We start from the raw sequence: 25,239 nt of genomic DNA, 5'->3' as shown, positions 1-25,239 counted from the left end.
CATGCTGTTGGGGCAAGTGCTGCTAGCGAGCACCTATGAAGGCCGGCACGGCACACGAGTGGGTGGGTGGCCAACACCACGCCCGGCCGCCTTTGTCTCCCTAGTGGCGCCCCAGGGGAACTCAATTGAGGCTGAGTCGACCTAGGGGAGGCCCAGGACCGGTTCAGATAATCGCCACTGGTGTTGGCCGTGAGCGGGAATCGAACTCGGGTCGCTGGGCTCGTCGCGCAGCGCGCTAACCGCTCCACCACCGCTCCCGTTCTGCTATCATGCGCACAGACACACAGACACACACGCGTACACACTACAACGTGAATGTTTATGGCAAAGAATGAGCTGCAGTTTGTACATTTATCTTAAGACAGGTACCTTCTCTTAAGTGTTATCTGACAATTTTAGATAAATGTAAACTCATGCCAAATGTGTTTAAAAAAAGAAAAAAACGATTTCTACCTTTGAGATAAATTAGCTGCAGAAATGGGAAATGTTGGCCCTCAGTTGAAAGCCGTCCATCTTTGTTGTTTCATTTCCCAGCATTAATGAAAAAGGGTTTTGGTGACCCGATGATGAATGTATTTTTTTTCTTATTAGTACCGAACAATAAACTTTTGTATTTAAAACGTTCTGACCTTTAAATATTAATAAAAAAAAAACATCTTCATGTAAAAAAAAAAGTTTGGTGTCTCCTTGCAGTGGCGCACTGCTCTCCTTTGATGGATGCGAGTCAATGGTGGAAATGTCCCATTCCTATGCGAGAGGCCAGTTTTGTCCAAACACGAACTGTGGTTCAAAAGTCTCAACACTCGCCCCTGGCTTTTGCTCAGCCAATGTTAAGGCCGTTTTGAAAGTTGTCTGCCCAGTGCAGTGCACGGCAAATCAGCGCGTCTGGGTAAGCTTGCAATTGTTCAGCATGAGTTTGCATGGGTAAGCAGAACTTGACCGAGACCCGCTTTGAACAAAAACCATAACTTGAAACGGCAAAATAGACAGAGGGTTGGGCCCATAAGTTCGGACGCATAGTTATTTAATTAAATGTTTTACAAATGTTCAAACTGACTGCCATTAACGTTACTGCATGCATGAATTCTTTTTTGAAATGCATCTAAGACTAATATATTACAAGTATAATCTTTTAATATTGTTTCGTCTCAATTCATTCGGTTGAGTTTTGTAAGCGACGGATTTGAGGTGACCCCACAGGAAGAATAAAAATGAAAAATATTAACTTAAAAGAATAAACAATAACAATGTTTTACTGGTAGGAACCTCCTGGTTGTGTCCGTCCGTCGTGCATCAAAAAATGGGAGGGGTGGGGCTGGGTGGAGAGGGGCTGGTCACCCCGTGGTGCCCTTAAAACTCAACGTTTAACCTACTCACGCCGGCTTGTGCCCGCCCTCAGTCGGGCATATTTGCGGAATACACCACGCCGCCGTTGACCCTGGCCATTGACCGAGCAACCCAACGTTCCTACCAGCTCCCTCCGCAGGAATGTGTTTTATGTGTTAAAATTGATGTATATACCCCCTCCATACGCCTTGTTTGGAGTATCTCAGGCAAGCAGTGGTGTGGGACTTGAGCTTGCAACTTCGTATATCGCTCTAAAAAAACCGCTGCTTACGCACGCGATAAGCCACCAACACTCTGCTAATTACCAACTACCTGCAGGAACTGTGGTCACTCAGCCTGGCACCACCATGGCTTGTGATTGGTTGTTGCGTATTGTTTCAAGTCGTGTGGTGTGCATGCAACGGTTGTTGCATGGTGGATCGGGTCAATTTACATGCAAATGCTTGTGGCATCGCCAGTGGTGTCACTTACATTTTCATACTCTTTGGTTCTTTCGGTAAAGTCACGTAGGTATAAAATAAATCACGACGCTTCGGGCACAACACAAGCGTCCATCTTCAGCTTAAGGGGGTGCCCAAATATTTGATGTCTCGCACGGTCACGCCTAGGGTTTATATCGTGGCTCATCTTGCCTAATCACATCATTTAAAAAAGTTATTTTACGAGGTTATTGAAGCCATATCTCATGGTGGTTGTCAAGGCCCCCCCCCCCCCAACTCGGATGTGAGGCACCTACATCACCCATCGCATTGCGTGCAGCCATTGCTTGGGTCCTGCTGCATGTGTCCAAGGTGAGATGGGATATTTAGACAAATCCTTATCAACCTTTTTTTTCACGTGCAGATAACTGCAGTTCCTACAGGATATGTAACTATGATGCAGATATTGGCAGTTCACCAGCATTAAGCAAGCCTGACTGTTGATTAAACAAGTGTTGCAACCAGTCCAGTTTTCCCATCTTAAAATAATGCTATTGAAATGATACATTCAGCAGACCATGCAGCTGATAAGTTGGGTAAGAAACGTGATTTTTTTTTGCGGAGATGCATACGTACGGTGCTAAAGAAGTTCAACATATGAAGGATTTATCATGCAGATAGGTCAGTCATCTACTTACTGCCATCTACTGGCCACCCCTAAGCTCGGCCGATGAGCATCTCACCAATGTCACGAAGCAAGTCCTGTTGCAGCGTTTATTTAGTGTTAGAAACACAGCACGTTATTTCATCGGAGTATAAGTTACTTTAAAATACTTAATGAATGGCAAAAAAATGTGTGAAGGCGATCACCACTTTACTGTGCACACACTGAAATAGTGGCAGCCCATTGCTCGCTTTCACATTCCCATCAACTCTGCAGTTGAAAATAATTTGCATTACTGGCTGAAGTAGTTTTCCAAAAACACGGAATGAAAGCATGGCCACGCAACAGGAAACAAATAAACACAGCAGACAAATCAATTAACGATTTTTTTCTTTTCTTAGCAATGACCCTTCTTCAAAACAGAAGAGCCACTATCCGAAATGTTAAGCCTACTGTGTATACTTCTGTTATAAGGACCGTTTGAAATGGTGGGGAAATCTCCCCCCTCTCCAACCCCCCTTACCCCCCTCGGGATTTCTCAGGTGGCCGTTTGAAAGGGTGGGAAAACTCCACCCCCATCCACACCACCCCGGGGTCCTTCAGGTGACAGGTGCGTCAATGCAGACGGCGGCGGCGAGGGGTTTTTCCCATCTCAACCGCTCCGTGTGAACTTCTCGCCTGGCTGAGCGTGCGACGTGGCCACCCCGGATTACGAGCGAGCCCCTCCGCAAGAGAGTCCATATTCTCGCCATCGCCACGGGGCGAGCTTGAAGCCAGCTCCAGTACCCGCAAGCCGGCAGTCATTGTCGCTCTGGAGGTAGAGTCGCGGTGAACAACGGAGCCACCAGGAGACGAGACGACAAGAACGCCGAGACGAGGGAGACGCCCCCCCCCCCCAACCCCTCTCCGAGCTACCCGAGTGAAGAGGTGGCCCACTGCCGCACGTCGGTGGGGCATTGTGGGTAGTGCTGCAGGGCGTCCGTCAGCTGCGAGTCGTGGACCAGCAGCCGCATGAGCTGGTACTCGCGCTGCACATGGCCGCTGCCCGCCCCGCGCCCCCTCGGACCTTCGGCCGAATGCACAAACTCCATCTCCTGCAGGCGCTCGAAGGCCTGGGTGCGAAAGTGTGCACGCGTGTTAGTGTCAGGGCACCGGGATTGCGTTTCAGCTGTGCCCGTCTGCGTCGTGCGGGTGGCCTGCATTTCAGTGGCTTAGGTGCTCTGGCAGTGTGGACCAATTTGTTTTTTTAATCCGTCCAACAAGCTCAACTTTGGATAAATGTTGATCATTGTTAGTAAAAACATTCCATCCTGAAATTCCAAAGCAGAAATGTATCTTGCACAAACAACATTTTTTAATGCTACAATGCTACAATTAAGCCAAATATCTTACAAGCATGTCAAGCCAGTGTCCTCCCGACTCCAATTAGCAGAGAGGTGACACTCAACTTTGTTGAGAGCAGTTAGCCAAGAGAGAAATTCCACATTCACATGGCATCGGCTGGTCTACCCCTAAACTGCCCATTCTCCCATGCACAGGCATGCTTAATTGCGCTACAGATTAAGTGCTCACTCGCTTTCCCGCACTCCTATTCAGTGAGTTTGGGCAGGCTACATCACTCGAAGGCATTGTTGACCCAAAAGGTGAGGCTGGTGTCATAACAGCAGCCAAAGGAGAAACGAGCCAGAGGATGTCCACAGTGGGTGTGGAGCGATTAGAATGGGAAGAGAACTCCTCACCAACGAATTTGATTACTCAAGAAAAAGCGATCAAGCCCATTTCCAAATAAGCACCTGCGACATCAACACGGATCGGACGCCGCACGTAAGATATGTCAACAGTGACGACTTACCTTCATTACCACTGCCTTGTTGTAGTTGTACACCGAGTGAGCTTTTCTCTGGACAAACTTCTGGTATTCTAGGGAAGGGAAACAATGAGAGTTGCTTGGGCCTGCTGATCAAAGTCACGTGGGCTTGCTGATCACCTAAAAAATGCCGAGTACCGCGCTACAATTGGGAAACGAAAATTTCAAGTTAAATCGGGCAACAATCATATTCTATTTAGGATTTATACAGCAGTGCCCTTTTCAGGGCACTTAACAACACAAGCCGACGGCGGTACACAAGGGGCAAAAGGGGAGCAAACGGGTGGGGTGGAGTGGCTGTCAGCGATAGAGGTGATGGAAGGGATGGAGGGACAGGGGCGAAGAATGGAACTGATGTTGTTGCAGGGGTAGGGAAGGAGGAATACGGTGGAGTGCGATGGTGAATGAGGGTGACAGATGGGTGCAACGTGGATGAGAGGCAGCGGGGTATGCGGTACACGTGTGTGAAGTGGTAAGATAGGTGCTATGGCTGGGCATGGATGAGGGTAGGTGAAGGGTGGTAGGGGCAGAAGTCTGGTGGCCGAATAGTTGAGCTGATTGTCAGTCACAAACATTCAGTTAACCAGGAGATTAAATAAACCCATCGAGACGCACAAAACATCACCACTTTTGCAAGTGCACCTCCATGAACGGTCTGCAGTACACCGACATAACTATCACTGTAGCAAACGCTTGTGTAGGGAACATATAAATGTTGAACTGCATACTTCTTCGTGTTTACCATCATCATCAGTCACAAATGAGCCATTGTTGGATGAAGGCCTTCCCCCAGGCCGGTCACCATCTGTTACAGTCCCACGAAGTAACGATCCTCCCAGCCTCGAGACAAGAGCTGATTTCATCGCTTTGTCTCCGTGGTGCAGCACGTGGTCTCGGGCGCGTTACCTCCCTTCCCAGCCTGCCGTGTCGTTATTCTGGACCACCAGCCGTATCGACCAACAGCGACGTATACTGCCCAAGTCACTTGTTATCTGGGGCACCGCGCTGGCAAGATGTTATCTGCTTCGCCGAGTATGCAGGAGGTCATGAGTTCGATCCCGTTCCTGATGCCTGCTGTATATTTGGAGTTGGCATGGTCTCCCGGTGGTCGCGTGGATTTTTCTTACAGGTCCTCTGGTTTTTCCCTCCACCCATCGAGAGTATTTGGCTGCTATAAATTTCCACAAGCCACTTCGTTGAACTATCAAAGAGTTTAGTTTACTTATATTTTCATACCATTAAGAAAGGTGGACTAGCAACAAAAAAAACACTGCACTTCAGAAGACTAACCACCACGAGGACAGCACTTCAGTACAGTTGACTGTACATGTGATGTGCTGACCCTGCCATGAAAGGAGGTCAGCCCTCAGCGGGTTGAGCGAGGAGCAAAGAAGCAAGATGACACCATCAGGGCTGCCTCTCAGTAATTGCCTCCATTTAAAACGACGTTTAAAATGTCTGTTGCTCCTTCCTCCAGTTAGCCCACCGGTGCGAGCTCAAGAAACCCGAGCTAAAGATGACACAACCCTCAGGGGCTTGTGTCAAGCACACAGCCTGTTCGTTCAGGGGTCACGGGGGAGGTCAGGATGCCCTAAAGGGTCGTAGCCACATCCATGAGTCTTCTTTCCATAGATTGGAAGCGAGGAGGCATGGGCGTGAGAGCGATGTTAATGGACGATGTGGGAATTTTTGTAGATGGTTGCGTTGCCTGGGGGAGTTGTCAACATTATTCATGAGTTTAAACAAATGGCTGTGTGGCTATCGTTTTGGTGCCAGCTGTGATTTCACTAAATATCTTGCCACCATACACACATTAGGAAAATGTATGTTGTACATACGTGGATGTGTACACGAGCTTTAACTTTTAGAAAAATTATCTAACATTGACGGTTGCATTGAAAGCCAAAATGATCGTCAGAAGATTACATGGCAATTACATTTGTTCACTGGAGATCTTTATAGAATTATAAAAAATAAGTGTTCCAACATCACTTGAAATTTCGTAACTTGTTCAGGAGGGAACTGCATTGCGATATTTGGAAAATTCGTTTTCGAGGAGTGCTTTTTAATCCAAATGAAAACCTGGATCAACTGGATAAACTTAACTTGTATTTAAGGGCTGGTCTTTTGGAATTTTTCCTCACTTGATGCAGTAATTTTACCTGTGACGGTCCCACCTGATGACGGAGACTTGTGTTGCCTCCGAAACGTCGTGATTTATTATTTTATTTCTATTATTACTTCTATTAATTTTATTTTCAATTTTTACCTACGTGACTTTACCAAAAAAGCCTAAGAGTATGAATCCTTGCAGTCACGAAAGCTTCAAATCTAGAATGGATAAACGTCTCTTACGCGAGGAACTCGTTGTTTGTACATGATGAACAGATGACGTTCTCTGGGTTATCCACAATTAAAGGCAGCGTGTCTGTGTGAAGGCAGTGTGTGTCTTGGACAGTTGATGCTGGTGATTTATGATACAGATTCGTTTCCTTTGGCTCGGGAATTCCTCATAAAACTCGTGCCAGATCCCCGATGACTCCCAAGTGCGTGGACTGCCCATTTACATTGAGACACATTTACGCATTCCATTCATCAACACCAGTCTGGCCAAGTGATGCTTGTGGAGGAGTGGGCCTACCCCAGGAGCGATAGCGCAACGGGTTAGCATGCTGCGCTACGAACCCGGCGACCCGACTTCGATTCCTGCTCATGGCCAACACCAGCGACGATTGTCTGAATCAGTCCTGGGCTTGAGTACCTGGTGTGATGTGTAAACATCGCCACTGGGTAGACAAAGGCGGCCGGGCGTGGTGCTGGCCACCCACCCGCTCGTGTGCCGTGCCGGCCTTCATAGGTTGTCACTAACAGGACGTGCCCCTACAGTCTATTAAGGCTATGCGGGGGGGATTCTTGTCTTTGTCTACTCCGAGATCAAAGCTGGGCTTGGAAGAAAGCAGGATGTGGCGAAGAGCTCTTTGAACACAAGACAGCCTCTCCTCCGGCACTGCAGGTGCTCGCTGCTTACCGTTGAAGACCATTTGGAAATTGAAGGGCTCTCCATCGTATATGTCATTGAGGTGCTTCATGGCGATGATGAGACACAACTCCAGCACGGACACCCCTGAAGGGAGGGCACAGAGCTCAGGGTTAGGCCATGATCCCGAGACGCACAATGGCCTTCTGTTGCTATGGATGCCACAGTTTTTTCTTTCTACATCAATATTTTTTTTGTCTCTTTTTTTCAATTTCGTCCCCATTGTGCTATTAATTTTTATTTCACAGGACGGAGGACCCATCCGGAACTCTCGCGGAGCGGTGCAAACCTGGTGTCAGAGAATGACCTGCGGAAGCGGATTACACAGAATTACTTTTGAGGTCGCGCAGTTTGGGCCTCGATCCACACATCAGAGGGCAGCACTTTCCCACCTGGCCTGCTATAAAGTAACGTGCATTTCGTAAGTAAAAGTAATATTTTCATTCTCAAGAGCTGGAATTCCACGAAAGTAAGTCCAGAATTAAGTTTAAAATGGTGGTTTTTGTAGTCATTGGTGACTGGGATGAAACCATCAGCTCACTAATCTCAAGAACCCCGTTTAACCACGGGTGGCTGCCCAATACCGAACCCAGGGACCTCAGCGGTGCTGGCTCAGCACTTTTCACCTCCGAACCACCGGACGCCATCGGTGGCACCACTTAACAGAGTCCTTGAAATTCAAGTCAACTAAAGCCCATCATCAAAATCCCTACAGGGTCAATAAAATGGCACCACTTTGCAGGAAGTTAGTAGCATTAGTCCTGTCCTGTAGATGGAATGGGCAGCCGCTATAGGGCAGAGAATAGCGCTATCCCGATGCTCATTTGCGCAGGAAATCACTTCGACTGTCTTTGAATTGCAGCCGACAGCACACTTTCACAATTCCCCGTTAATTTAACCAGGCACCTTATAAAGATACTGTGACACCGACCAAGAGGATGCCCGGCTGCCTGTACACACGTTACGCATTCGATCCAAATTCGTTTACCTTCTCTGCGATGCAGAATTAAGATCCCGTGATCATTATCAATTTGTGTTTTTTTTAAAGCTATTTTCACGCGTGAAACTGCTTCAAGGCTCGTGCAAAACTGTAATTAAGTGCCACAAATCGTGACAATGAACAACGGCGACAGCATCACATGGCAAATAAAAACAACAAATGTCATGCTGCGTTAGGTCTAACACAGCGAAACAAGACGACTTCACGATAGCTATAGGCTCTGTCAGTAAATTCCAGTGCCTCCATGCTGATATGAGAATAAGGTGGTTAAAATTTCCTAGTTTTATGTGAACAAGTGTTGGCTTCAATGAAAACAAACATAACGACAATGCCAGTGTACTTTATAAAAGGGTATTTGTTCGTGCAAACGCACATGTAATCTTATATGAATGTCACAAGTTGAAAGCTAGCGGTGCCTTGAACCGTGCCACTCGTGAAATTCAGCGGCGAAGCCGCTATAGGACAGGGTGCGGCCTCAGGGCCCCATTGTTCTCGGCGACCCAGCTTCACAGTGACGCCACTTTCCCCCTTGCACTGCCGAGCCGTTTGCCATGCACCAAAAACATAACGTCTTGGAATGACAAATATTGTGAGTTTACAACAGCTTGCTTTTATCGTCAGAAGCCCATGGGAGCTATACACTTAAATCTAGATTGAAAACTAATCTCTTTCGAAGTGCTCTTTGTGTTTTGTTTATATCACGGTTGGCTATGTACGGTGCCAAAGAAGTTCTATATACATCCACACCACTGGCAACATCGGCCACGATTAACCCAGTGCCGGATGAAGTCGTCGCCAAGCAATCCCCATCCCTCACAGTCCTGGGATGCAACGATCTATCCGGAGCACGTGCGCCAATGTAAATCGCTCCACCTCCACGATGGGCGCCTCGTCGTCGTGCAAACCGGTAACGGCGAGTCGAGCAGCCATTTGGACCCTCCGAGGTCATTCTGTTGTTACAAATACATTTGCTTTACGCTATCTTACCCGTCTCCGCCCAGCTACCTACGCCGCCTGAATTCGCTCACGCGGCGTACGTGTGTACGTTGAACTTCTTTCGCACCGTACGTCAGCGACCGTGCCAATCGGAGGTGCTCATGATGAGCACCGTTTGCATGCCGCTGCAGATCACCTTGCAGGAGGTTGGTTACAGAGTCGGCTGTCAGCAGCCGGCTGGCCTCCTGCAGTGCAGCGGCGGATATCCTTGGGGCTCTCAGAGTCACTCGGCTCAGAGCCAGCATCTGCGAGAGACGTTCGGGAGCGGCACCAACACAAAATTAAATTAGTGACAGTAAAAAAATAATCGTCAACTACGCACCGTTTATTTTAGTCTGTGATGTGACCGCAAGTGGACGAAAATCATCGAGCGTGGCGATGACTACGACTGCCTGCGAGAGACCCGAGCACGACTGACAACGACCAGAGGTAATTATCGCATCTGAATGAAGACGCATACAGGGGTAACTAATGTTTTAGAGACTGCAGCACCTCGAGGGAGACCAACATTGTTAATTGGCTATATATATGTAAAGACGTATATAAAAAACCGTACCGAGTTCACCGATTGATAGACGTGGAGGTGAGCGGGGGGGGGGGGTGAATTGCACACACTTTCATACCAATATTTAATAACTAAAGAGTGCTTTACAACACATTTTGATCACGGAAGTCGACTTGACCCAGGATAATTGTTTTTAATCCAGACTATGACGGACTGAAATAAATTGTGCTGGTACACAGTGATTTGCTAAATAGGCAGCCTCTGATAGCAGAAGATTCAAACGTCTTTGAAGCAACCGAGGGCAATCGTGCACAGAAGAATCTTATTACTTTGGTTATTATATTCTTCACACGAACTAATGTTGATTTGACCTCCAAATAATCGCATATTCCTGTCAATGATGGCTTTCTAATGCGATCTAGTGAAACCTCTGCTAACCAGACTAATTGGGAGAGCCCTGGGGTCAAGTCAACTGATCAGTGCTGCTAGCTGCAAAAAAAAAAATAACTATAACCCCATGTTGCTATCGATGTATGATGCATTATATTTATATTTCTGTCAATGTATTAGTCTGTGTAGTGTGTGTGTGTGTTACTGTACAGATCAACAGATCGAAAGCAGTTACGGTGGTATGCCGTGAGCCGTGTACCGTACTCGGATTTGAACTAAAGACTTCGGCATTGCCAGCCCGGGACTAACTTCCAAGCCACCTGGCCACCTCAATATTCCCAACTCGCAGTTAAAACGTGGCCATGTGCGAGGAGGTCTGCTCTGTCCCCTCTGTGCTAGCGCGGGTCTCACCAGTATCGCGTGGAGAGAACGCACGTCTTTGCTCATGAAGTACTGATTTTTCAACACATCCCTGACCGCCTGGTTCTCGCTCAGCATCTGCAAGGTAAACATCGGCCTCGGTCAAGTCTGGTAAAACAAAAACTTCAGTTCACCAAAGCGTTGAGCGGAAAGAGACAAGAGCTAGATGATATCATTTAAGTCAGTGGTTATGCGGTAATACCTGGCTCCAGCCTCACGAACGTGAGCAATTCACATTTGCAAACGTAATTTGTAACTTTGATCATTACGTGTGTGCCCATAGTTCAATGTTAGCATGCAATTTTATTGAGGGACTACTGCTGTGGGTTATCTTGGTGTGGTCTGGGACCGTTTTGTTGTTTTTGCTGCCTTGCCGAAGCTTGATAAATCGGACTTATATAATATAATCTTACCTATACATTTTGTATTCATTTATATTTAGTGATTTTCTTACCATTTTCTCTATCTTGCACGCCTATTGTTTTTTGTATTTTTTGCTGATGTAACTTGCTGCCCTGCACATACTGGACATCTGTGAAACAGAGCTTCATAGCTCATCGGATTCCTCCAGTGTGAATAAAGATTCTGATTCTTAATTGCTTACGTGTGAGAATGAGAAGGAATACACTCATTCATCTTCGCTCCTCATGTTTACCTGTCTTTCGGTGTGTGTGTGTGTATAAAGGTTTTCACATTCCATTAAGTCCTTCCAATGTTATATCACTATTATTTTGGTCGTCTGTTGGAGAGACAAGGCCCTATGGTACATGTGACATTTCTACCACTTGCTCATTTTATTATGGTAGGCACTTTGGCTTTGTTTCGGGACACTTTTTCAGTGGATGCGATTGTCTGATATTGGTTAATGTCTATGGTAGTCGTGGCTGGTTGTGGTGATGCGTGGAGGTGATGGGAGGTGGGTGGTGGTTGTGGGGTGTTGCAGGTGAATGTCTGTGACAGTGGTGGGCTGGTTGTGATGTCGCGTGGAGGCGGCGGGTGACGGCTGTGGGGTTTTGATGGCGATTGCGACAGTGGGGGACGGGGTTGTAAGCGGTGGTTGAGCCGCTGCCGGTAGTGGCAGTGGAATGTGGGCGGCCATCTCGTGGGCACAGTATAGGAACCACCAAACCCGTGGCCACAAAATGTGCTTCATCCTCTGCACGTGCCATCTCCATGGCAACCTCACAGCAACCTCTCGTTTGCCTGGAAAGCTACACAATGGGACCAATTAACCACGGCTAATTGGATTTGTACCACAAATGAGCTTCCACTAAGATTGGAATTATATAGTCAGGATAATATATTAGGCGGGATAAGGACGCACACTCCCACACAATCTAAATAGTCAGTAGGGTGTGACATCCCCTTTAAATAAACGAAAAGGGTCAATACGTTGCATATTCATCTCAATGTAATGGCTGTCAAGATTTGTTTTCATTTCTTAGACTTGCAGTGTATAATGCAGTGCTGCATTTATTAATTACAAATTGCATTATATGGCATGTTAAAATGTATTGCCTTCTAACTCATTGTTCACAATCTGCACTAAATTATGGCCTTCACACATAGGTTTGTATGTTTGTTGAACTTCTTTCGCACCGTACGTAGCCAGCCGTGCTAATCGGAGGTGCGCTGCACGCCTATGGCAGGGTTTTAATGGTGGCTAAGGGTTATGTAATTGCGGATGCAATTGGGAAGAGGGGTCTCTACAAACTGGGACAATGACGAGAGGCAAGAGTCGAATATGAATAAAGACACAGACAGGGATAACTCATCGTGTTTTAGAGTCCAAAAGTTATTTTAAAAACGTGCCAATTAGTTACTCGTTCACCGCACTGGTGTTGTGGAGAGTAAACCCACAACAGTTACAATGAGTACGCCGTTTCACTGGTTATTACAACCAGCTTCATCACGCGAAAGCCTAAGTGTTAAAATGCTTTAAAAAGACTGCAGCGCACTGAGGAAGACCAAACATGGTAATTGGTTATTTATATGTATGTACGTGTATAATTATAAATATTTAAAAATACTTTTTTTAAAACACGCTTTAGTGAAATGTACCATACTCGTAATGGCAAAACTTCACGACTCCAGGAAGTGGCCACAAAACTTGCCATAACGTAAGGGGCAGTGGTGATTTACAGCCAACGTCAGTTGTGCGTGGATAATTAGACCGAAGCCGAAACATAACATAAAAAAATCATGTAAATTTTTTTTTTTTAATAGAATAAAGTATTGTCATCAATATGACATAAGTATACCAAGTTTGCAGTCGATACCACATTACCACATTGGGAAGTGGGTTAAAATTGAGTTACAAGATTTGAGGATACTCCGACAACAACAACAACAGACAGTGAGTTCATAGAAAGCGTGTAATAAAAATACGTACCGAGTTCACGGATTCGTAGACGTGACAGTATGGGGGTTACGTGTGCAGGACAAGAGTGCAGACTGCCAGAGACGGTCGTTGAGTGGGGACCTAGAGATTGTATTGTAAGAGTGCACCGGGGATGTTGGATGCTGTCTGTGCAACACGGTCAATGTGGGATTAGGCAGAAGTGACGGCGGTATATGGAGGCATCGGTGCCATGGGGCATTATGACCTGTCGACAACGATAACGCTCTGCATGTTTTTTTTAGGGTTTATGATTCGTGCTGATTATTTTCTCGATTACAGACCCCGGTACAAATTGTGTTATAACCATAACTGCAATTTTACGATGTTTACACCGACCTTTTGTGTTATTTCAGTCGGAACTATACCGCATGCCCAGTGTTAACGCGCACCAAATGCTTATGTAGGTGGGTAACGTGACTCTCAAGGATTCTGGCCACTTCAACTATCAGTTCACTCAGTTCAACACGATTTTTTTTATAAGCAATGCAGTGCATTCATGCTGCCTAATGGGATGCCAGCACTGAGGGGGATGAGAAAAATGTGCTCCTGTAAAGTCGCACAAAGGCCAGTGCACTCTGACATGTGCCACATGCTAAAACGAATCTATTTAATTTTTTTTACCAGATAAGGCCCACCGAGCTGTATAGCTCTTTTTTAGAAGCGACCTGGCTATCACGAATGATAGCTAAACAAAGTGGCTTATCACGTGGAAATGTATAACAGCCAAATCCTCTAAAACACGTGTTTATTCTAAATGCGGAGGGACAAACCAAGCACAGAGAGAGAGACGTACAAACTCCAAATATATAGCAGGAGTTCAAGGTCGGGATCGAAGCTACTACCTCCTGCATACCGGACAAGGGAGTTAAACATCTCGCCACCGTGCGTCACCCTCGGGTGGTCGGGCTCCGCAAGCCTCACCTGGACGCTGTCGTTCCAACTTTTGGCGAAAGCGACGTCCGGAAAGGCCTGCGGCAGCGTAAGCGTCTGGCAGAACGCGGCGACGTAGTCGTCAAACTTGGGGCAGGGGAAGACGTGGATCTGCCGATGGGAGAAGCGCGACTTCACACGCTTCTCCAGCAGCTCCAGCACATCCTGTGGGCGGGGGCCGCAGGGAACTCGGCGTTAGCCACGCGACGCGCCCACGGCAACCGGGGCCGGACGGGGTGGAAGGTGGTCGCGTCCCCGGTGGGATCGTGAACTTCACACATTTCCAAGGCCTCATTCCACATGTATCCTTTGTGCACATAATTTTATTTTATTACCATGGACTATGATTGAACACATTTTCCTGTTGCTTTTCCTTGCCAGTATGGGTCACGTTATGTTTTAAAGATATTTATGGCTGCTGTTGACTTAAGAAGTCTCCATCTTTTATTGTACTGTAAACGGAAAAAAAACTTAATCAAATAATCCTGCTGTAAAAATTTGATAATGCTTCTTTTGAACTGAAAATCCACTCTTTGTTTTACCACACCTATGCACAGCTGTGGACGTTCCCATGGTCCCTTGTATTCAACTCGACCGCAATCCTCTTTTAAACCTTTTTATGCAACGTACATTTTGACCCCCCACCATAGGGATGTGGAATTTCGACTGCTGGCACAACACCGCTAAATGAGACGAGCATTGGCCAGCACCCACCTGTGTGGGAATACAATTCTACTTGACTTTAGTAACTCGCCCGACAACTAACCCTCAAGTCAGCAGAGGCATTCGAGTTGTTCTGATTAAATACATTTCAGTCAAAGTGTCTCCCTGCTCAAACAGGAACGAGGGCAGTGCTCATCTCAAATTCACAGCCATGAGTCAGCAGTGGAAATCACACATTTATCTTGCAGGGGCCAGTCTCTCTATGGGAAAACTAATGCTAAACACTGTTATCGAGCTTCATGAAGCCTGCGAGCGAGTGATTAACCAGAAGTCGGGATACGTGACGCTCAGCAGTGGGCCAAGGCGGTTGATTAATCAGTACGTAACTGAGCCCAAGGCGCGCACACACACACAGCCAGACCAGCTGAGAGGGCCCACTTCCCACTATAGCCAACGGTGCTCCAGCAACCGTCGGATATCTGTGAATAAAAATCTTTCACCCACAAACTTCCTCATCTGATCGAGCCTGCAACAGCGGTTGGTTAATTTTAAGAGACCGTTAAGCAAATTGCCATGCGGGTTTCCTCATCATTAGCACGCTTGCTATCAAGCCAAACACATTTAAAAGTTTGGTGATTTTAATTAAATTCAATAGGTTCCTGCATTTCCAATAAAACAAGATTCAAAGTGGTCCAAGGGTGTCCACTAGAGGGCATGCTAAGCCTGTGAGAATCCCCTGAAAGTAAATGGAATTTTTGTTTAACACGATATCCTGCAGGCATTGCCTACGGTGGAATCGTGGAATTCAAATACGATTCCTGCAGCAATCACCCGGCACTTACAATATCGAGTGCATCTAGTCAAATGCCCAGTTACTTAAGATAATAAAAATGTTCAGCAATGAGCTGCATAAGTTGTGAAATTATATTGCATAAGGATTCAATTACCGGAAGGCTTTAGGGCTCATGAAAGTTAACCATTCGCAGCCAGTCCCCGACTTACAAACACCAGACTTACGAAGCATGAAACACACGAACGAGCTTCCATAACTTATACATTTTTAACCGTCCAACTTGCAAATGTGAGCTCGCACTTGTGAACCGAACCGCAGAACTATTTGGTTCAGCAAATGTACAATATTTATTCTTAATTATAAGTTTAACAATGCTTCCATTTTTTGTTGAACTGTAACACATTTCATAACACTGACCGTTTGGGCATTTAAACACAGTGCATTATTGCATTCCGATTTTACGAACCGTTCGACTTATAAACGTGGCATGTGGGTAACATGGACATATTTGAGTCCTATTTAGGCATATTGCTACGTTGTGTTCATTATGGGGCGCATAAATGATGATTGTTTTCTTATGGCCATTTTTAAAATCGTTATTTACGTATTAATATTAATCTTTTATTTGTTTTATTTGATAAGTATTGTTTTTTTTTATTATCTGTTTAAGGGACTGGCTAATTGATTTGCAGCATTGTGGGATGCAAATGCATGCATGACGCTATGTAAAATGAAACTTATTCTTTTTTTTATCAATTTCTGTTTTCCAAAGGCTCTCCACCGTGGCACCACCCCATTCTCTTCAATGTGCCCTATTCTCTTCAGCGATCTTGTCAATGTCTGCGGGCACGAAGGCCGAGCTTGGACAGCACTCGGATGGGCAACTACTATGCACGGGGCGTTGTTGTTATAGGGTGTGTCTACAGGGTGGGCAGCAGAGGGCAGTGCAACACAAACTGCTGCCTTGTAAGTCTATACACTGCCTATCTTCACCGACTGCCCAGGATGGTAAAGTGTGGTCAAATAACCCCACGGAGTAGGGAAGCCTTCATCTAGCAATGGATTGACAAAAGGAGATGCTGCACACGTGTATATATATACACACCCATGGTGTCCACATAGACTCATCAACACGACTGCAGTGAACCCATTCATACAGCTTGGAGGACAAAGGTCGGGGCGCCACAATGTTGCGATGTTAATTATCTCACCTGGTGTACAGGAGGTCGTGGGCTCGATCCCGACCCTCACGCTTGCATATTTGGAATGTGCACGTTCTTCCTGTGGTCGTGTGAATTTTTCTTCGGGTCCTCCGGATTTTCCCTCCCACATTTAGAATCGATATGCGTTTAGAGTATTTGATTGCTAAACATTTCCACGTGACAAGTCATTTCTTCGAGCTATCATTTGTGAGTGGTTCGCTTCTGAAAAAGCTATATATAGTTCAGTGGGCCTTACATGGTGAAATAAAAAAAAGCATAAAACACACGTAAACATTTGTAATGCATTCACAACAGGACTTACCAAGCGGCATGTGAGTCCCACTACAGCAATGGGCGTCTGGGCAGACTTTGCCACGTCGAACAGGTTGTAGAGGAGTGCCTGGTTCTTGTGCTGGACGAACAGATCGAACTCCTCCAGCACAAACAGTACGGGGCGAGTACTGCTCCGCTCGCCTGCACACGACACAGTTTATTGGCAACGTACGGTGCGAGAGAAGATCAACATACATACATAGCATACAAACCCAGCTCCCGGTTTCCAGTTGCCATACCCACACGATGGCAACAATCTAAATCAGTGTTCTTCATTGCAAGGCCCGCGGGCCACTTACGGGCCTTGGTGGCCTTTAGTGCGGCCCTGACAATACTCAAATGTAAAAATACCCCCATCATGCTGTCAAACCCAATGGTTTCAAATGTGTGGCAGACCTCACACTGATGTCTTATCAGCCAAAGTGCCACCCCCCCCCCCCCCCCAAAAAAAAAAAAATATGTAAAGAACACAATTAATGCGTCCGATGCAGAATGAAGATCGCCCCATAACCAGTTGTCAGTCATGAGTGTTGTTTGACTATACTTCATCACGCTGGTCAGCGTGGGTTGGTGCATGGGGTGGTCCGGTAAAGCTATCCATGGCCGGGAATCAGACCCATGTCACCCGATTCGTAGCAGTCTGCAAAGCAACGCACTACTGCTCCACACCACCTCACACAATGGGTGCTGCCTAATCCCAATTTAACTTCAGGGCTGCATTTCAATCTAATAGGATGATGGCTTGCCAACTGTAGAGGAATAAACGAGCGAATCAAACCCAACGAGAATTTTAACACCTTCCGGGCAGTATAATTCACTCCTTTGTCATATTAAAGCTGGTCATTTTTTTTTACTACGAGTGTGCCACTATTTAAATACATCAAGCTTTCATTTATCAAGAGGGACCCGAGACAATAGTTCACGCTTACCGCTTTTTAATGCTGTCAGCAAAAAGGTGAGATTCTCCGCAAAACTCCCCTGGAAGACAATTGGTGTACAACCTCGGGTAAGACACTGTTCCACACCTTGGCAACTTCCAATTCCCCAGTCCCCCCACCAGCCAGCCTGGTCAGGGAGAGCTTTAGCAGTTAAAATACATTTGCACTTACGGCACGATAGAGCCGAACACTAATAAAGCTCAAATTGTGCAAAACGCACTCCGACTCAATTACTTAACGGCTATTTGACGAATCACACAGTGGAGCAGCGACCGCGGGCATTTCAACACTGGCCCGGCACGCGGCATTGCTCGTACAATGAGAAGGACGTGGGTGTAAAGCTCACAAACACTTTGTCCCCGACTGTGTTCTCCAGCTGAAGCTGCCGCGTGATTTCCTCGAGTGAAATGCGGTCGTCCTTCTGCAGGAGGCCTGGACGACAGCCGAGCGCACAGCACGCGCGTGAGTAGAGGCACACCTCGTGGCATTAATTACTCCGCCTGCGGCTACACGCGCATGCACACACAGTGCGGTGAAAGCACCACTGCCACATTCACAAGCTGCACACTGCATTTGTAATTGCCAAGGCAATGATCCCCCATATCGCCTTTAACAGAATGTTGGGGCAAGCGCTGTTAGCGAGCACCTATGAAGGCTGGCAAGGCCCATGAGGGAGTGGCTGGCCAGCACCATGCCCCCGGCCAACTTTGCCTCTCCAGTGGCGATGTTTACACATCTCACCGGGTACTCATTTGAGACCGAGTTGACCTAGGGGAGGCCCAGGACCGATTCAGATCATCGTCACTGGTGTTGGCCGTGAGCGGGAATAGAACTCGGGTCGCTGGGTTGTAGCGCAGCGTGCTCGAAGCAGAATCAGAATATTTATTCATACTGGAGGAATCTGATAAGCTATAGAGCTCATTTTCACAAATGTCCAGTTGGGGCCGGTAGGTACGTTACAACAACAAACAATACAAAAACATTACAGTAGTGCCAAGTACAATAAAGGTAAACAAATCACCCACAACATACAAATAAAATAAACCATCCCATTTCTAGCAGGCAAAGCCCACTGAGGTATGAACTTATTTTTCAGCAGCGACAAAGTGGCTAACCATTGCAGTACAGCTCAACACACACACACGCACACTTTGTGACAATATGAAGTAAACAGGTTTGGTGGATTGTTTAATCACCAAAGTAATGTAACTTTTAATCCATGGACCAATGGGCAAACTCCATTAGTATGCTTTGGGTCTTTTGGTAAAGCCACGTAGATAGAACAAATATTTTTTTATTAGTTGTTCTATCTACGTGGCTTTACCGAAAGACCCAAAGAATATTAATTCCTACAGTCACGACAGCTTTAAGTCAAGATTTTAACTCCATTAGGTCCAGCAGCTTCCTCCACAGTCATTAAAGTTACAACCACTGTATGAGCAGTAAACAGTTTTTCATCCTCAGTATAGAAGGGTGCCCATTTACAGAAATGCGGACTTTGCACGACCGACTCACGGCAACCAAGCAAGGCTGACTTTTTTCAACGGTTTTACTTAACTTGATTCCTGTGTCGTGGTCAAATCGTCGTCAAATCTTGCAATCTACATTTCGTCCACTTCCCACTGTTCAATCAATCCCCAATGTTGCACACGTACTCAGATCCGGTGACAATGCATGCCTGTATCAAATTCGGCATCAATTAATCAATTAATTGCCTCCTTTAAAGCAATTAACATTTTGTATGGACGACTTATTAATTTTATACATTTGTGGCGGTCAAAAACGCCGCGGTCCCTAAACTCTGGAATCGCCTCGCCCAAGAAGCAGGCGCCACGTGTCTCAGGCGCACCTGCTCCAGTGTCAACGAGTTACGGAAGTAATCAATGAATTCAAGTAAGCGCTGATGTGGGAGCAGGCGCTGCATCATTGACATACTTCTTGACCGTGAATAAAACCGTTTTAAAAAAAACTTTTTTTAAGGAATTTATTATTATATTCTTGGTTCTTTCGGTAGTCACGTAGAAGGGAAATAACAAAGGAATAAAAATACAACATAATAAAATACAAATTTAATGTTACTTTATTATTTCCCTTCTACGTGACTTTACCAAAAGAACCAAGATATAAATCCCTGCAGTCACGAAAGCTTTAAATTGGAGTTTATTATTCTTATACTAATCTGATGGGGGAGGCACTATAATCATGTAGGTGGTCCTCCAATGCAGGACATTCAAATTTTTCCATTGTGATATTTTGCTGATATTGGACAATTCCTACCGTATGTAAGAGAAAAGAAGATTGCCCAGAGAAACCCATGACGATGTGCATGAACCCAATTCAGCGACACATGTAGATGAGTACCACCCACCGTTCAGATGAACCTGCATGAGGTTCTCTCGGATGGAGTTGTTTTCCAGCAGCTCCTTCAGCACGCCTTTCAGAAGCTGCAGCGGCAAAACCAAACAAATTAGCACCAAGGACCAGCCGCTAAACACCAGTGGGAAACGGTGAATGAACCAACATGTTTTCCCCTGGATATGTCCTTCTAACCTCTTTGCAATGTCCACATAGCCTGGAACAGTTACCATGTACCTATTGACATCGTCCATTAAAGGCAAATTCAACATTTTCATGGCAAGGGCCAGCCTATCCAAAGGACAAACCCAGTTGTCAAAGGTGAACCAGGTTGCCCCTCAACTGGGAATTGAACTCGCAACGCCTCCTGACTGCGTGATGTTTGCCAACACGACACCACGCAACTGCATATACTGGGCCCCAATCCTCACGCGAACAACTTTATTTCAATAATCACAAGGGCCCTCACCATGGATTTTCCCGAGCCACGGGAGCCGACCACCAGCACGGAATTGCCTTCCCCCTGTGTGGCCGTTCGTTTGAGCATCTCCAGCAAGTGCCTGCCAACATGCACACAGGGACATGGGCAACGAGTGCCATTGCTGCTCAATATTGGGCCAAAACTCAATACAAGTCAAAGACAAACGTGATTCCCTGCTCAAATGACCATTGCGGCGGATCTCATCTCCGATGGAAACAATTGGTGGAAATTTCACGTGCCCAAGGCAGGTGCCAGTCATTGCATAATAGGGCAACCAATGTTCATTTCTCGCAGTAGTTAATCATTTTATTAATCCTGCAGAAAAACCTCCGAGAAAGATTTGAACTCGAACCCGGAGCACTGCACCTTTCAGCCAGATCCATAACGTCACAACAACTCCTTGTGAGAGGTGGAGGGCTTCCCGCATTTGGGTGGCCTTGTTTAAGCCCCATCAATTGACAGCTGAGGGCCCATACGTTGCCTGGTAAGAGAAATGGTGTCAATCTGTGCTGAAAGAGCCTGAGTTTCACAAAAATAAATACAACTCTCTCTAGTTGTCTATCATCTATTTACACACAGATGCAGCCCAGCATGAAAAGGATTATACTCATCTGCCTGTGACAGCTAATTACTACTCAGTCACTATATTACATTTTACGACTGAAATGGCTCCAGCCATTAACGTCAGGAATATTCCTAAGCACTGCTTAAATGAAGACTCAATTTGCACTTAGATGTGCAAACCTCGATCGCTAATCGCTCTGAAAATGGATTACACAGCATCTTTCTCAAGCATTGCTGCTAAATACAGAAGACGAACGAATGCCTGTCATGAGGCTGTGAACGTGTCACTTGTAATGAGGTAGCCTTGCAGTCGGAGGCGACTCCACAAACGCAGTGGTCTTGTACACCAGGGAAATTATGCCGCTTTGATTAGGTGAGTGGAAATCTGGTTGGGCTGTTAAATTTCGTGATGAAATGCTATCAAGAGCAGGTGTTTTTCTATTCAATTGAGCTCGATGTACATTTCAGGATTTAAAAAAAAATTATTCGAGCTGCGTATCGTGAGATGGCACCCCAGCGCCATCCAGCTGAAAAGAAAAGAGCACGAATAAACGGCAAGATGATGCATGCGCAGTGCCTACTTGCGTTGGGGCTCCATGTACAACGGGATGCCGGTGAGCGCCCCATGGCACAGTCTTTCTCGCAGACACTTGTGCACCTGCGGAGCGGTGGCAAGTAACAACCACCGCAGTCACAATCTGCGCAGTTACACATGTTGACAGGGCATAATAAAAACGACGACAGAGGCGATTTGCTTTACACGAGTGAACGTATTCTGAAAACTACAGGAGGGAAGTAAAAGTTGACATAACTGGTGAACGTTACGAGGAAGGACTTGGGTAGATATTTCCTAGAGCGGTGCAACCTTTCATGTTAAAAATGTCCCACCGAAGTGGACATCACAGAGCTACTCCTGACAGCCCTTAAAGTGGACCTTTGGTTTACAGATCATATGGGTATCCCTTTACCATCTGTTATGATTTCTTCGCTTTACAGTTAAACCGATATTTTGGCACAACTTTCCAACCATGAGTCAAGCACAACTAGCCATCAGTGCCATCTGGCTGGATAGAGACAGCAAGCATGTGGTTATGATACAATGCCAGAATAAACATTGTGGTAGTGCTGACCTCCGACACGCATTGATCCAGTGGTAACTCAGCATTTTTATTCTTTTTCTTGCTCATGGCAGCTCGTCCGGGCGTTCACCCTGAAAGTCGCAGAATTAGTGTCAGTGATTCATCGTATAATCCAGAAACATAGGTAACCCCAGTCCTTCTAAACCAGTCAATTCCACATTATATTTGCTACTATCACCGCTGTTGCCACAATGGTGTTTTATTGAATATGGAAAAAGATGTGATAAATAACGTTCCCAGTAATTATCACCTGCAATGAAATCAATCAAGCCAAATGTGACAAGTGTGCTGTGGTGAAGTAATCACTCAAGGTGTGTGCACGTTTTTGAGCGTACTGACACTGGGATGACTGTCATAATCAAGCATTGTCTTGCGGTCGCAACACCCATTGGGTTAGAGATGCATGAGCAATAGCTGTTCCACTCACGCACTGTACTGTTCTTACCTCGTGTCTCAATATCATCACGTTATTCGTTCACGTCCGTTTCGACTTAGTATGTTTTAGCATGTAATGTATGCTAAAAAAAACGTTATTCTTTTGAGGCACATTGGTAATGCTGCTTTTTCATGATTAAGTTCAGCGTTCAAAAATCAATCCGACCGATTTTCCTGTAATAGCCGTCCTGAGCCCAAATTGGCATCATCCTTTGGGCCTTATCACGTCTTTGCATGGGGATCATTGATAACCAGAAACAAAATCTGCTCCGCTTGTTACGCTGTTGGCAGTCTTGACAATGCTGTTATTTAAGCATCTATATACACCAGCTAAATACTCTACACGGAAACCCCGGAGGACAAGGAGAAGAAACCCACGCGCCCACGGGGAGAGAGACATGCAACTCCAAATATACAGCAGGCGTCAGGGTCGGGATCGACCTCCTTGTATACCAGGCGAGGGAGCTAACATCTCCCCACCACGGCGCTTATGTACACATGAAGCAGAGCCAGATAGACTCCCAGAGGCCACGGTGGAAGTAGCGGTACCAGCAGTGGCCGCAATTACCAAAAACTAAGCGATGCCCTTCAGATTCCCGAAGCACGGGAGCAAAAGATAAGCACAAACTCTTTGCATACGAAGAGGCGAGCGCGCTTTGTGAATGCAGCGATGCAATCCGTTCACGTCTCAAGTCAACGAGCGGGTACCGCGCAAGATCACAACGCATGCACAAAAGGCGCTGGACGGCTTCGAATTCTGCTCGCGAGTGACGGGGGTTAAACAGCCGAGCAAAGAGCGGCGCATGTTCAAGTTCATTTATTAGGTATAGCCCTGTGAGCCATTCGGCTCTTGAATCGGGTGCAACCGCAACAAACAAAAACATGAACAAGAAAACATCTTAAAGTGAATATGTGACTAAGTGTACCGTGAGGATGGCGGTGTGCTCGCCGGAGCCGAGTTCCCACCTGGGAGCTACTGGCGCGACCTAGAGAAGTCGGCTTGTGGCGAGAATACCCCCGGTAGCGTCGGCGTGACAGCACCGTTACCACCGTCACCACTGCCACTACCACCGTCACCACCACCGCCACTACCACCGTCACCACCACGGCTGTCAGCAATTCATCGCCAAAGTCGCGTGTCAGTTTCCCGCGCTTTTTACACTTCCGGGTAGCGACGTCACCAAGCGCGAGGCGCCGCTCGCTGCTGGACCAATGGGAGCGCAAAGCGTGGCCACGTGACTAGACCCTGGTTGGACCCGACGATTATCGATTTAAAGCTTTCGTGATTGCAGGGATTTATATTCTTGGTTCTTTCGGTAGAAGGGCAACAATAAAATAATACAAGTAAAACAATAACTTGTATTACTTTAGTATTTCCCTTCTACGTGACTTTACCGAAAGAACCAAGAATATGATCATCCGGAATGTTTATTCAAACTGGAGGAATCCGTAAATACATATTTTTTTGTTTGTTATATTGCGTTTAGAACGCGACACGTTCGTGAAAGCCAACGTGTGTTAAAGTGGAGGAATCCGATGAGCCGAAAAGCTATTTTTGTCCAGTAGGGGGGGGGGGGCAGACGTTACAACAGCAAAGCAAAAACACAATCATAACAAGGCCAATTTACCCGAAACGTCGCATCTTATGTATTTTGTTTTTTTATTTTAAGGCCACTGTCAGTGACGAACATGGTTGTTTTTGTTTTTTCTTGCTTACGCACCACTGCCAACGCATCAACAGCAGCAGCATCACCAGATGATTCGTTTAAACATCTCAACCGGTAACGGATATCCATTGTAATTTATATGTATTCACGTGAAGGGCTCACGAGTAACGCCATCACATCTATGCCTCTATTTAAGGAACGAAACAGGAAGATTTCCCCACAAATCTGGCTGCCGCCTGATGATGCCGGTTGTAATTACTGCCGAAACGTCGTACTCGGATTGTAAATGTTGCAGTGGGTTTACTCTCCAATACACAACCGGCTGGTTGCTGTGCTAGTAACGAATTGGCATGTTCTGTTTACGTTACAAACTTTAATAATTGGCTATGTCGGGTGGTGGAGGGTTTAACGACACAACATTTATATTTACGCCTCTTAGAGATTCCTCTTGTCATGGAGTCCCGAGCCTCAGGGTTGGTTGCCATGGAAACCGGATCTCTGATTCGGGACCCGGATCCCCCCGCCGGTTGCTATGGGAAACGCCTACCCCCTCTCCCCCAGGCCCCCACCCCCATGCCCCCACCCCCTCTCCCCCAGGCCCCCACCCCCATGCCCCCACCTCCTCTCCCCCAGGCCCCCACCCCCTCTCTCCTACCCCCTCTCTCCTACCCCCCTCTCCCCCACCCCCATGCC

General features: G+C 46.4%; 1 protein-coding gene across 8 annotated transcripts; it reads right to left on the bottom strand.

Annotated features, from left to right (window-relative positions):
• Positions 1-1,221: 1,221 nt before the first annotated feature.
• Positions 1,222-25,092, bottom strand: ORC4 (origin recognition complex subunit 4). 8 transcript variants are annotated; one of them, XM_061556953.1, is made up of 15 exons: positions 24,977-25,092; positions 22,436-22,515; positions 21,887-21,963; positions 21,108-21,222; positions 20,730-20,820; positions 20,274-20,349; positions 18,252-18,337; positions 17,897-17,945; positions 16,957-17,108; positions 13,968-14,141; positions 10,637-10,723; positions 9,467-9,575; positions 7,326-7,421; positions 4,283-4,350; positions 1,222-3,542 (listed from the first exon to the last, which is right to left on the bottom strand). In XM_061556953.1, the coding sequence occupies exons 2-15, from the start codon at positions 22,468-22,470 to the stop codon at positions 3,342-3,344; spliced, it is 1,416 nt and encodes a 471-aa protein (XP_061412937.1). In that variant the 5' UTR covers positions 22,471-22,515; positions 24,977-25,092; the 3' UTR covers positions 1,222-3,341. The 8 variants fall into 8 exon arrangements, with proteins under 8 accessions (XP_061412937.1, XP_061412941.1, XP_061412939.1 ...); XM_061556957.1 differs by lacking the exon at positions 24,977-25,092 and adding an exon at positions 24,601-24,936; XM_061556955.1 differs by lacking the exon at positions 24,977-25,092 and adding an exon at positions 23,806-24,035.
• Positions 25,093-25,239: the final 147 nt, after the last annotated feature.

The sequence above is a fragment of the Lethenteron reissneri genome, chromosome 23 (genome assembly GCF_015708825.2).
Source record: "Lethenteron reissneri isolate LAM-NWPU_2019-01 chromosome 23, ASM1570882v1, whole genome shotgun sequence".
In the NCBI taxonomy this organism is placed as follows: Eukaryota; Metazoa; Chordata; class Hyperoartia; order Petromyzontiformes; family Petromyzontidae; genus Lethenteron; species Lethenteron reissneri.
This window is presented reverse-complemented; position numbering and strand designations above follow the sequence as displayed.